The sequence below is a fragment of the Podarcis vaucheri genome, assembly GCF_965113315.1.
Source record: "Podarcis vaucheri genome assembly, chromosome: 7".
Classification (NCBI taxonomy): domain Eukaryota; kingdom Metazoa; phylum Chordata; class Lepidosauria; order Squamata; family Lacertidae; genus Podarcis; species Podarcis vaucheri.
The window spans coordinates 62,003,169-62,015,690 of NC_138765.1; the positions used below are offsets into that span (position 1 = coordinate 62,003,169).

Genomic DNA, 12,522 nt, shown 5'->3' on the forward strand with positions numbered 1-12,522 from the left:
TACTCTGGAGCATGCAAGAATAAAAAAGCAATGGATTTAAAGTTTGGCATTTGAATAAATCCCCAGAAAAGCGATGGAATGTAGAAGCTGGTATTTCAATGGTTCAATGCATCTGAACATATTTTTCCAGAATGGGTTATCCATACATGGTGATTGTAGCAGGTTTTGTGAATTACAGTGATCGTGAATCCAGTTTCAGCTCATAGGGCTACCTACAAGAAAGCTGCACAGGCTATCCATTCTGATAGAAATATTTTTGAATGTGTACAAAGACCTAGTTCAGAGATAATGATCTCAGGCCAATAAACCATGAACAAAACATGTGCTCACATACTCCTCCCACAATTCCATCTTCAGCACTGAAGGTGAAGCTTGTTCAAACCACAGTTTCCTGTTACATTTACACCAGGAAACTGTAGCTTAACCCCTGTTTACTCTGGCTTCATGTCCTGGTTAGGAAGCCTTGCTTAAACCATACTTTTCTAATTTGGCTGTGAGAGGAAACAAGTCACACCACCAGTGTTGAAGCTAGGGATATGAGGGGCGAGGCAAGGAGAAACCAGGTGGGTGAATGGTTCATTCTCTGCCCATTAAACGGATTAATCGTTGGTTCAAGAATATTCTATCTCAATTGGGCTGTGTTAAATCTGAACTGGCCATCAGTCTGAAAGTTCTCGTAGTCACACAAATACAACTTTGGAGGCAGGCAGGGGCACATATCAAATCTGAGAAAACTCAAATTCTTCTACTTTTGCAAGTGTCTACTTACCAAGAAGTTTTGCAATAATATAAAGCGACTGTCCCCAGAGAAAGAATTTTCCATCTCGCCCATGGTTGCTGGGAAATCGTTTCTGACTGCCAGGATTTTTCTTTTCCAGTTCAACAAAGTCAGCTGGCACATAATAATACTTAGGTACAACAGGAAAGCCTGCGAAGTTTTAAAATATGTACTTAAAGACATGTAAAATTACATTATTACAAAGTGAGGAAACGTATCCCCCATGCACAACGTAAATGAAGTAAAAACTTGCTGATTGTCGTTCCTAGTTATAATTCGATGCCAGTCAGCTAAGAACACTTAACTGCTATCCTGAGCACAGGTTTATTTATGTCTCTCTTCTTGACTGAACAGATGCAGTGCCTATAAACTGGTTCCGAAAAAATAGTAAAGTTTTACAGATGGGAGGGGAAAAAATCCCCTGCATTTCTTTAGAGGTACTATTGTTGCTCTTGTGCAACAGAAGAGAAAATATGTACAACTGCTATTGGTAAAGGAGTACAAAAGCTTCAGGCAAGAATAAAAATGAACCTAAGTCTTGGATTGAAAAAAGTAGAAGGCTGATGATAAGCAAAAATGTTTTCAGTCACTTCTGATGTATTTATCAGTGAAAGAGAAAATACATGAACTAGTTGTGGATTCTTGCATTTAAGCTACTGTCCTCTACAATAAGGCTATACACTTTTAATTCCCATGTGCTATTTAAAGGGTGCACTTGAGTTTTCTTGTGCAAACGAGGAACAAAATGGAGAGGAGGGTTGGTTACACTGGAAGAAGTTTGCCTGTTTGCACCTTCTTGCTAAGGTCAAACTAGATGTGACGGTGGCAGTGCCATAAAAAGTGCAGCATGGACAGAAAAGGGCAAGGGAGCTGAAGTCTCCAATTGCCTGCAGTTCTTTCCCTGTCCACCGCTCTCCCTCTTTTAAAGTTGCTTTCCACTCTGTGATTGGAAGTAGAGATAAGCAGGTCGAGTAGGGGGGAATTGCAAACACCTCTATTTTACAGAAGCAGCAAGATAAGTGTATGACCACCTCACTTCTAGTTTCACCCTAGAACTTCTGTGTAAATTGAGCATGTGAATACAGCACAAAGTAATCCCAATCAAAAGTACTGTTTGGAGTCTTTAGCAGATGAACGTGATCTTAAACTGAAACTTCTTTAAAATAGGGAGTCCCCCCCCTCCAAGTTTTGCCCTCATTAATTGCGCTTCAACAGTTATTAATCAGAATATTGATTATACTGTACAGGGTGAGTGAGGGCATGTGTGTGTATTTAATGAAATCAAATATGACCACACACACACACACAAAACTGCAATGGAAGTTAAATGCTATGTCAGTAGGGGTGCTATGTATGAGATTATAAGCAAAATTTTTGTTCAGTAAATGATAGATCTTCCATAATTTATGTAATAAGAAATGGGAAGGAGCAACATCTCAGTCATTCTTCCCAAATTGTTTAAGTTGCAGGAGGTGGCTGAGATAAGCATACGGTGCAATCCAAAGTCTGGAGAAAGCAATCACTGCCCTTTTCTGAGCTGCAAAGAATACTGAATGGGTATCCCACATGCCTCCTCTGGATTTTATTTACTGTATGAAGGAACTGAAACTACCTTTTCACATTTTCAGATTGGGAAGGGTTAGAAGGCAGGAGGTGCCAGAAAAGGGAGCGAGAAACAACTACATAGAGAAAGGGAAGTGAGCAACTATTGCCATGCCTAGTTTAATGTGTGGTCTCTCCATCCTCTGATGTACCAAACTGCAACCAGTGTATCATATTCATGGCTAACCACCTCTATTGACAGCAGGAATTAAAACACATATATTATGGAAAGCTTTTCCATACTTAAAATAATTTTTTTAAAAAAATGGATCACATACTTAGGCTTTTCTAATTACTAGCCATAAGGTCTCTCATGCAACTGAGTAAATAACAGCAGGAGTGGGGGCGGGAAATGATTCGGGCGCAAACCTAACATTTAACCTATCAGCGTTTCTTTCACCAGTTAATGAACTCCATTTTATGATGAGCCATATTTTACTGGAGAAATGAATCACGTTTTATGTTCACACTTGGCCTGGAGCTCTGCTTTTGTAAGAACATAAGCTTATTCTCTGGGATTTGATCGGCACTTGCTACAGCTCCATGCTGTAGGGCCACCCCCATCATTTGCATTTGCAAAAGTTCAGATTTCTCCAGTGCCACTGCTGCACCATACCTTCTGCTGATTGCTGTAGCAATGGATCCAGAAGCTCTTGATATTCTTTGACTTGCTCAGTGTTACCCTTGAAGACTCCTAAAAGCAATTCCAGGAACAATTAAGAAAAGATAGTGCTTATGATAAGTGTCAGCATCATTTCAGATATTTTGCGCCATGATGGTTGGATGGGAAGGCCATTTTTGAAGTGCTCTTGTGAGCAATAATGGGGTCATTCAAATGGGAACTAGTATCAGGGAGCCTTGGGCTCATGTGGGGCCTCCTGCCTCGTTCAATTAGTGATTTCCACCCTGCAAAACATAGTTTGCCATTTTATCCAACCCAGCAAGCTGTGGTCTAGTTCAAACACCATTAGAGTTAAGAGCATGAGCCTTGATCCTTGAGTACAGTTTGAAGTTGGGTTGTTTGGACAATCCACAATTAAAACTAACCAGTTTGTCCCAGTTCAGTCATAACAACAAACCAAAGTTGGTTAAAATGCTTCTGATCTCCTTTTCATGACTGCACCATAGAAGCAAAGGGAAATATGCCAGCATGAGGCTCGTGCATGTAATGTTAAACCATGGTTTAGGGTTCCATGTGACTACTGACTATGTTTTGTGCTTGCTTGCAAGTCAGGATCTAATTCTAGCAATCCAGTCAAGAGCAAAACATAGTGCAGGCAAATCGGCAAAGTGTGATCTGCTGCAAGGAAAAGTCAGCATATGAGAGGAGGAAGGAATGGGAGATTATGAACCTCAAACTCTTCAGTGCTTGCACAATCCCAGTGAATTACAAAATCTGTTCCCTGTGCATGCTCTTCTCAATTCAGCTACCACAAAAGTCCACAAAGTCATTTTTTCATGTGTTGCATTCATCCCCACTACTTTGGTGTCTGTTGGCTGAAAATAAATTCCCCTCTCAGGTAGAGGTAATGCAGTGGCAAATTGACTTCCTACATGCTCTTAGGATCACAACGTTGAGCCATGATCAGTGTGGATTTTCATTTGGTGACATTTGTCTGTAATTCACACTTCTTGGCTGTTCCATTTCCCCCTTTCCTTGAAACTAAATTGCATATACAATTCCAGATTTTATATTTCCTTTAAGACCAAGGCTGCAAAGCAAAAAAAAAAAAAAAAAAAAAATTCTTTTGAACTAGATGAGGTTTCAGCTAGAGTTATTTTTACCAGTAGTTATTCTCACCATTTTTTTACAGTGCTGTGGCTTTAGGCCCTGCTTCCATAAATGAAAATCCTAATGGCAGATACAAAGGAATTTTCTTACTCGGTCAAACAAAAAGATCCATCTAGCCCAGCATTGTTTCTAGTATGGACAGCCACCAGATGCCTCTATACATCAACAGGAGCAACATCTGGTATACTGTCTATATACAGGCATGCTCCATTTAGCCATAATGGCTAGTAGTAATTGAAAGACTGATTCTTCATGGAGCTTCTCCTCTTTTTGAACATTCCTACAGCATCCGGTCATTAGAAGAACTAGTAACAAAGAACCTGTACCTGAGTTTGCTTATTTCCTCCTCCCTCCCTATTAATTTTCCTTTTTGCCCTCCCTTTTTAGATTGTATACCCAGTGTTGTAAGCTGTTATATTAACCTTTTTTCCTGAAGCATGGGATAGGAATTGCTAAAATTAATACATAATAAATAAATAATACAGGGAAGTCAGAGTGTGGCACAGGGTGAACTGTAAAGGTGAAACATACAATAGGTTTCAATTAAAAGTTTGAAATTTCACTACTGCCATTACTACCATTATATAAGGTGCTGAGCATAATGGATTCTATTCTGTTCCTATCCAGAGGGCTCAAATTCATAGTCTTCTCTGATTTTTAGTTTTCTTCGCTTTGCTAATTATTCAACATGCAAATGCCTCTTTCAATGGATACAAACTGGATTACTGTCCTGGAAAGCTACATTAAAAAAACACCAAAAAAAAAACCAGCTGCTCATGTACAGTGGCAAGGAGTATTAAATCTGAGCCAGGAAGTACTGATTCAAATTTCACTTAAATCATGAACTCAGCTAGGAGACTTTTGGCAAATCACCATCTCAGCAAGCTTCCCACATGTAAAATGGGGATAATAATACCCACTTACCTTACACAGGTTTTATAAAAGATTTATGACACATATATGCTCTCATTAATCATTCAAAAGGTGCTAACTACATGCCAGGCTTCACAAGGCTTTAGCTAGGAATTCTCTTTTTTGCATATTTCCAATGCTGCATGAATATTGAGGGGGAAATGCAATATTGTATGTTTGCTACAGAACACATTGGAACTTAGGTTTCGGAAGGGAGTTTTTCCCAGCCCTTCATAGAGATGCCAGGAATTGAACCTGGTCCCTTCTGTATGCAAAGCATGTGCTGTATCACTAAGTTACATCCTGATCTGGAAACTCTAATGTCCATCAACTTACAGGAGAAAATGGAATCCATGCTCTTTTGCTGCAGAAACTCTAAATGAAGAATTATGATAATTTGCTCATCTCTTTACTTCGCAGATTGAGGGCAAAGAGCCCCAGGAGAGACTTACACATGATAAATACAAAGAAAACCCCACAAGCTCACGGCTAAGATGAAATCAAACTATCTAAGGAACCTGCATGCCAGCATTCTCTCCTCATTCTCTCGTTTTAATTTAATTGTTACATCACAAGAAAGGGACACGATAAAATTATGAACAGTGTGCAATGGGAATGGTATGGAATGACCGGATGGCTAAAAAATGTTTCATTCTTTCAGATAACAACTAACGCTTTTAGAGTCTCCCAATGAAATTGATGGCTTGTAAGAAAGTATTTTGTCAGTTTGACAAGAGAAACTATTTCAAACAATGCACAACTGACTTGTGGGAGATGTGATGACTACAATTAGCTTAGGTGGCTTTTAAAAATGGATTAGAAAATGGGCGGTCCATTAACAGCTACCAGGTATGGAAGCAAAGCGGAGGCTTCACATTCAGAGGCCATGTGTCAGCTGAATATCAGCTGCTGGGGATAAAGACCCAGGAAAGGTGAATGCTTTCATGCCCTGCTTGTGGCTCTCCTGAACCTATCAAACTGGCCACTCCTAGAACCAGAATGCTGGACAAAATGGACATTTGCATGGCAAATCAATTCATTTAGGGCTACTCAATAAATTAGTACTTTTGAAGCAAGTTATAAGGACACTGATGGTACAAAGAGGAGGAGAGGTTAACGTGTGCCCCCCCCCAGCCAGCATGAACAACAATCAGGAATGATGGAAGCTGTAGTCCAGCAATATCTGGAGGGTCACAATGATTTAGAGGCATGCCTAGAGCAGAAGGGAATCTCATGAGTGTACAGCTTTCTTCATTCATTTCAATGGATATCTGATCCACTTCTGCATTTTGAAGTTGATTCTGCCATACGCACCTCACGAGATCGCACGAAAGCTCCACAAGATCTCGTGAGATCTCACTGGAACCTGCTGCTGCCACTGCTTTGTGGGCGCCACTGCGCAACCCAGGTAAGGGAGACCTGGGAGGGGCAGGAGTTGGGGAACATCTTCCCATTTGGCCTCAGGCAGCAAAACAGGACACACCGTTGCTGATGACAGAAACAAGAGAAACTCAGCTTAAAGTATTTGCGGGGAGGAGACTTGCGGTGAAGGGACAGAACAGAACTTTTGAAATTTTCCTGGCCATAAACAAACCCAAGCACTCTTCTCAGAAGTAAAAACTGATGTGCACAATGGAGCATTGCACACTCAGATATAAAATTCATAACAGAAAATAAGTTTATTCTACAAGAGCTGAAATCATTCCATTAGTTATACTTTGGCAGCAACACTGTCCCTGAAAACCTTGGCATAAGTAGATTATAGCCTTCCCTCTTGGATTGCTAAAAACATTTTAATACTGAATTCCAAGACTCATCTCTGACAGAATAAGAAAGTAAAGTCATACTTACCATCAATCATCATGAAAATAAAAAAGAGAGGAAATTCACACTCAATCCCATCAAAGAGCTGAAATTAGAAAAGGGGAGAATTTAAGATGCATTTGTGTTGCTTCTGAAAATCTATTCAAATTTCCCACTACATCAAAGAAACCAAAGATAAACATGAAAACAAATTATTCATTTAGACGCAACAACTTTTTTAAAAAAAGGAGGAGGGAAATTTCAGCTTGCTGCAAAAAGATTCACAGGACTTTCAAAAAGTGTTGTAGCCTAATTTTATGCACAAAATGCATCACAGGCTTTTTATTCTCAGCAAGGAAATTTTCATTTGAATTGAAAAAGGCAAAAACAAAAGCATTTGAAGGAAAAGCAAGGATTCTATTCAGACAGCCTTTAATGGCAAACATTAATACTCTGAAGCACATAGAAATTTGGTTATTAATACACTCCAGCCTGTAGTCAGCTGTGAAATTAAATAAAATGATAAATAACTCAGCTGTTTGTTAGGGGGAAACAAACTGTACATTGAGTTTGAAATGTAAGCACATTTACCTCTAAACAAATCAATCAGGGAGAAAAGTGCTGATGCAGCACTCCTGGGTACTGCACACCCAAAGCTACCACAACCATCTCCTTCGCTAAAAATAGATTGCAAAGAAGTGCCAAGGCTAATGGTTCATATGATTTGCTGGCTCTTCTCTGCTCCCCTTTATAGAATGAAGTTGTTCTCCATTTTGGAAGTTTTTGCAGGGATTAAAAGAACACTTGAAACTAAACCTTTGTCTTTCTCTACAGATTTCACTAAGCAAAATCAGGATTAAAATAGTTAAACCAGGCTTAACTCAAAAATGTAAGTTCTCATGTACCACTTGCCCTGCCTTACTTCCTCCCCCTACCCCCATTCCCACTCATAGGGATAATCTGTCTTGAAAGATGGCTCACATCTCAATTCATTCTTGGGTGGAGCATGTCAGCACACAGAGTGGAGATGTACCACTCCTGAGCAATTAAGCATGGCTAATGGGTCAGGAATTAGGGAGTTCAGTGACATAGCATGTACATTACATGCATAAGTTCCAGATTCCATCCCTAGCATCTCAACACAGGGCTGAGAAAGACTCTACCCTAAAACACTGAAGATTGCTGGCAGTCAATGAAGACAATATTGAGCTACATGGACAAATGATCTGGCCTGGTATAAGGCAGATTCATAATAGGTCACAGAACTGTATATTTCCTCTCCTATATAAATGAAGCTGCTGGATAATGAGCCCAACCAATGGGCTGTCCAGTCCCTTTTGGTCTTCTGAGACTGGACATGAGTTTCCAGGGTCTCCTCTTTCCCAGGCCTGCCGCATGATATGAGTCAGACAATTACTCCATCTAGCCGTACATTGTCTGCACTGACTGGCAGCAACTCTGCATGATTTCAGACAAGGTTCTCTCCCAGCCCTAGCTGGAAATGCCAGGGGTTGAACCTGGGACCTTCTGCATGCAAAACAGATGGAGCTGTGGCTCTACCAGAAGGTGCATCGCAAACTTTAGAATCACAGAACTGTACTTTTAGAAGGAACTTGAAAGCCATCTAATCTCACAACCAAGACTGCTAATGGATTACCTGGAACCAATTTCAATTATAGTGAAGTTGCTTGGTAATCTGTACAGTAAACGTTGCTCTAAGACATCAAGTCCCAAAAACAGTCGTTGCAATAGCTTCTTTCCATTAAGTAAGGGGTGGGGAACCTTTTCAGCCTGAGAGCCACATGACCAATCTTCCAGAAGCCACATGCTAGCAGTGGGGAGGGCCAGGGGTAAAAGCAGATGTGACTACAGGCAAAAGCAGGAGTAATAGATGTGACTCTTGTATAGTGGACTACATTCCGGGTAGGAAAGTCAGAGTTTTTACAAACACACTCATCTCAGCATCAAGGTCAGCAAGACGACACATTCCAGGGAAAAGGAGTGTGTGAAGCAAGGCTGGTGAGACCTGGGGTGTGACCTAGGGTGAGATGGGGTGGCCTAGGAAGAGTCCTGAGGGTTAGAGAGGCCCAGAGGACCTGAGGTTCCCCACCTCTGCATTAAGATAAAAAATAAATATTTTGACAGGTGGGAATGTAAGAGGAATCAACAAGGAAATCTGATCAAAAGTAACCTAACATTAGAATTTTTTGTTAAACCAATAGATTATATAGGAAGCACTAATAGAATCTGCACTCAAGCATACACAACCATGTCAGTACAGTGAAGCTAATTAGAAATCTGAATCTGACATTCAGAGTCAAGGTAATTAATAGTTTAAAAATTATTCAGTGGGCAAACCTGGAATTTCCTTGCCTGGTAATCATAAAAAAACACATTTCAATGAAGAAGGAACAAATCCTATACACAAGTGTACATCAAACATTTGGGCACACATAAGCCAATCCTTTCCAGTATCACATGAACAGACCCTTTACCTTAATTTCTGCTGGTTTGTAATAATGTCGATTTTTGTCTTCCAATGCAGTCCTATAGCCATCTCTCAAAAACCGTTTGAATCCGTATTTTCCTTTCAGCTTCCTAACCACCTTGTCAATTGTTTGGCTGTACAAAGCTTCATCATCCACAGCAAAGGCAGGATAGCTAATACAGGGCAGGAGGGCAGCATCAGTGTTCTGGCAGAAGAAAAAGGGATGTTTTCTAAATTATGGATGATACAGAGCGAAATGAAACATGAAAATGGAATCTAGATAATGGGAACTACTTATCTATGTTTTAATACATAGGTTGGAAACTTTGTTGGCATGGCAAACCAAATCTTAATCTCCCCCACCCCCACAAGTCAACTTTGACCGGAGGGGTGTCGTGACCCACCTGTCAATCATCTGATGTCATAATGACATCAGGTGATTGTCAGGCAGGTTGTCCTATGCACAGATGAAAGTTGGCACACTGGCATAGCAGAGAGTTCAATCCTGCTTTTTGTAGAGCCTGAACAACCAATCCAGCCATATATTATACCTGCTCCACACCTGGCATCACCTGTTTGGCCTGTAGGCCAAAGGTTTCCCACCCCTACTTTAATAGCTACACATAAAATCCCCCACATTCAATAACTCTAATCCAAAGTTCCTTTGGTGTTCCATATGAAGCTCCAATGATAGGAGATTTCCTCTCATACTTCAGTGTCAGGAGCTGCTTGCTAAAGAAAGTGAGAATGTGTGAATGGAGCTGCTTTGACCCTGAAATTGAAAACACTTTGTATAAGAGTTCTGTGTACCCTCTGGAGCACCCATCAAGGTTTGGACTGGATCCTTTTTAAACCACATTGGACCAACTGTTTCTGCTGCATCTATAACAATTGCACAGATCGTCTCAAGCCCTAAAACTATTTGCATTCAAGCATTTAAAGAAATATTATAATTACTTAAGAACCATGTTTATCCCTGTTCCTTGTTTACTTCTGAGATACTCAGCAACAATTTGGTACTGATACTCTAGAGAGGTCTCAGTAATCAGCACATTTTTTAATACGCTAATATATATTGAGCAAATAGCAAACTCCCAAAGGAGGCTTCCTTTGCAAAAAGAGTTTGGAGAAAAACCAATAAATTAGGTAAAATAGTTTTAACATCAGGGCTGCAGAAAATATAAGCTAACTGAGTGACAGTTATTCAAAATCCCATGAGAAATAATGGAAAGAAATCTTGAAAGTTTACAACCAGGAGAGACGGTATAGAGAATACGTTTCATTGTGTTAGTGATCCATATGTATTCAGATGCATGTGAACTAAATATTGCAATGCTGAAATCAACGGTCCCGAGGGAAATACATTTTATTTGCAGCATTCAAGAGCGAAAGAAAATATAAACAAAATAGCTGTCCGTGCCATTTTCTTTTAATTTTCTAAAATTAAATTCTAATTCTTCCATGAGGCAAATGCAGCACTAGCAGTGAAGATTAATGTGTTGCTTAATTTGTGGAAATGCTACCAGATCCAGGAATGAAGAACAAGGCATCATGTCATGACTGTTAATTTTAAGATGATGAACAAGAGCACACTGTGATGCTAATGAAAAGTACCTAACACTAAAATAGCATTCTTGATTAAAGACATCTTATGTCATATTAACTTGGCCTCACAGCAGGGCCTTTCCCAAGAAAATAATCTAAAAGCCAACATGTAAACTACCAACCCCAGAGGCAAGTGACATATATTTCTGTCCTTAAGATCCCCCACACTATAATTTTTTAGAGGTCTAATGCCCAGAGAGGGAAGAAACACGGGCTGTGCCTTCCACCTACACCATTTAGAGACAATGCAGACAACTTATAAGTGTGGATAATATGTTCAGCTCTGGAATTCATGCTGCAAATAGGCCATGAGCTGGAGAACTGAAGTTGATTTGCATGTTTCAGGTGCATGTAATTAATATAAATTTTCATGAACTCAGCAGCAGCCAAACAACATTAAGTATGCATGTTGATTTGGAACTGTTGCCCTCAAATGCAAAAGGCTTAAGTTGGTCCTTGGAAAAAGGAAAGGTCTGGATTTATATATTTTAAAAGATTTATTTATTTTTTAAATACCTCATATACATTTGGCCTGCATTTTATTTTATTAACCACATCTATATGCGTTCCCATTTTAAAACTTATCTCTGTGGTTAGAAGGGCTAGAAGTTCAACCTTAAGAAGAAAAATTGTCAGGTGTGTGACAACTGACGGGTGTCGGGAGCTGGTCAGCGATAACTCACAAGGTGTCAGTGACGTTAACTCTTTCTTCAAAGACACAAAACAGTTCAGACCTAGTGAGCACAGCAACTCTTCCCAGTAGATCTTGACCCAATGAGGAAGTTGTGAGGACTGAAGGTCCCCGCCTTCCCACAGCTCTCCTTCCCAAGCAATCTGAGATTCTTCTGCTCCACCCTCTTCATGACTCTGCTGGTTCTGGGTGACCAGGGGCAAAGGGAGCTGCCTGTCACAGGAGGGGGAGACAGCCTGGCTTCCTTATCAGCCTGCTTCATCTCTTGGCCCCCTTCCTCTCGTCTCCACTTCTGCCTCTGATTCTGGACTGCTCTCTGCCACAGACTCTTCCTGCTCACTAAACCCTGTTACCTCTTCAGTTTCCAATACCTCCTCTTCTCCGTCTGCTCCCTCTTCTCCCTCTGATCACTCATCGTTGTCCCACCACCAATCCCCAGGCTGTGAGCCTTCTTCCCTTGGGGGTTCCCCAGCTGGTTCTTCCCACTGCTCCTCTGCATCTAGCCAGTCCATGACAAAAATACAGCTGAGACTCTCAGGGTTTTTACACTCCACACTAGACTCATTCAGTTCTCTTCCTAAAGAACATGGGTTTATGCAAATGTGCTTATTAGAAGAAAAGTGCATTATATGTTTCAGTCCAGATGATGAGACTTGTGCATATATGCAGTGTGTGTGTGTGTGTGTGTGTGTGTGTGTGACTTGCAAGACTGAATTTGATGCACAGATTCTCACCAGGATGAGCGTACCACCTAGCCACTTTGACTAGCATGTATGTTCTGATATACATCTAAGAGCACATCCTTATCAGTGTTCATATGCAACTAGTCATGACTTAACAGCTGATTTTAT

At 40.4% G+C, this 12,522-nt stretch overlaps 1 protein-coding gene across 8 annotated transcripts in view; it reads right to left on the reverse strand.

The window, feature by feature from the left end:
- Positions 1-12,522, reverse strand: part of PHKB (phosphorylase kinase regulatory subunit beta) — a 137,643-nt gene that overhangs the window by 53,117 nt on the left and 72,004 nt on the right. For all 8 annotated transcript variants that reach the window (XM_082232869.1, XM_082232870.1, XM_082232873.1 and 5 more), the window contains 4 exons: positions 9,383-9,580; positions 6,936-6,993; positions 2,997-3,074; positions 770-928 (listed from right to left, as the gene is read on the reverse strand). In XM_082232869.1, the coding sequence (XP_082088995.1) occupies positions 770-928; positions 2,997-3,074; positions 6,936-6,993; positions 9,383-9,580 (493 nt within the window). The remainder of the gene's footprint in view (positions 1-769; positions 929-2,996; positions 3,075-6,935; positions 6,994-9,382; positions 9,581-12,522) is intronic.